The sequence below is a fragment of the Echinops telfairi genome, unplaced genomic scaffold (assembly GCF_000313985.2).
Source record: "Echinops telfairi isolate 266 unplaced genomic scaffold, ASM31398v2 ScPeMD7_7458;HRSCAF=8496, whole genome shotgun sequence".
In the NCBI taxonomy this organism is placed as follows: Eukaryota; Metazoa; Chordata; class Mammalia; order Afrosoricida; family Tenrecidae; genus Echinops; species Echinops telfairi.
Genome location: NW_022111358.1, coordinates 50,473,177 through 50,474,425, shown reverse-complemented (window position 1 = coordinate 50,474,425; position 1,249 = coordinate 50,473,177). Strand labels below are relative to the sequence as shown.

General features: G+C 61.4%; 1 protein-coding gene across 1 annotated transcript in view; it reads right to left on the bottom strand.

The window, feature by feature from the left end:
- The window catches only part of ARL16 (ADP ribosylation factor like GTPase 16), an 11,256-nt gene extending 11,046 nt beyond the window's left edge, over positions 1–210 (bottom strand). The window contains exons 1-2 of the mRNA XM_045299524.1: positions 136–210; positions 7–46 (exon numbers count right to left, since the gene is read on the bottom strand). Coding sequence (XP_045155459.1) covers positions 7–46; positions 136–196 — 101 coding nt within the window. The 5' untranslated portion in view covers positions 197–210. The remainder of the gene's footprint in view (positions 1–6; positions 47–135) is intronic.
- Positions 211–1,249: the final 1,039 nt, after the last annotated feature.

The window sequence follows — 1,249 nt, the reverse complement described above, 5'->3', positions numbered from 1 at the left end:
GGGGGCGGGTCCCCCAGGTCGCCCTTCCCGTCGTGGGCGCTCAGCTGTGCCGGCGGTCAAGGAGCCCAGCGGGACCGCGTGTGGAGGGGGTACCCCGTGCCCCCCACCGGCGCCCCTCGCTGCGCGGAAGGATATTCTGCAGGCGCTTCACAAGCAGCGTCTTCCCGACGCCAGCGGCTCCCAGCAGGAGGCACATCGCAGCGCCGCGCGCCACTCCGGCCCCTGGCTCGGCGCCCGGGCAACGCAGGCCCGCCCCCCGACGGCTCATTGGTGAGCAGGGCCCGCTTCCGACGGCTCATTGGTTCCCCGAGAACGCCGTCTCAGACCTGATCCAATCAGCGCACAGCATTTGGTTGCGCGAGGAAAAGCCTGTTACCCGGCTGTTCTGGGGCCTACTGGGAGAGTGCGCATGCGCGCCCGCCCAGGTTTGCAGCGGGACAGGGCGGAAGTGCCTGCACCTGCGAGGGCGCCCGGCGTGTCCTGTGGAATCCTGTGCACTCCCTCCTGCGTGTTAGGAAGGGCAACGAGGACTTATGCACGCGTCCATTGAAAGCCCCCTGTGAGCCCTCGTAGTTAGCTCGTGCACCTCGCTGGGGCTCCGTGCTGCCTCAGAACCTCCAGGCCAAGCTCTGAGCCCCTTGAGGCGGTTTGGAGGCTCCAAGATAAAGTCGAACATTTACTGAAAGGTCAGGAAGGGGCCGGGTTCCTGAGGTCCGGCTCAGTCGCCAGGACCATGGGCGAAGGCCCGGCCCAGCGGGGGCAATTTACAGGCTCTCTATGACCATAAGGACCCTTGGTGGCCTAGTGCTCGCCAAGGTCAGCAGTTTGAAACCACCAGCCGCTCTGAGAGAGAAAAACGGGCCTTTGTATTCCCATAAAGAGTTACAATCTTGGAAACTCACAGGGGGAGTTCTGCCCTGTCCCTTAAATCGCTATGAGTTGACATCGAATCCCTAGCAGTGAGTTTTGAACCTGAGTCTAGACAGAGTCCAACACATCAGGAGCCACTTCCTGCTCCGTGACTTCGGTTTCTCAGTCGTAAAATAGTATTGCACGGGCATGAGAGCATCTCAACACTGGCAGAGGTCTCCACGTGGCCCCTCCAGCTCCAGGGTTGCAGCGTAACCCGGGGTGTCTTGTCAGCAGGAAGAGGAAGCCAAGGTGTGTGTATCTGGCCTCCTTGAGCTATTTATCTCCATGGCGCCTCCAAATGAGGTCATCAAACTGCGACCTGATTGACAGGCTAGAC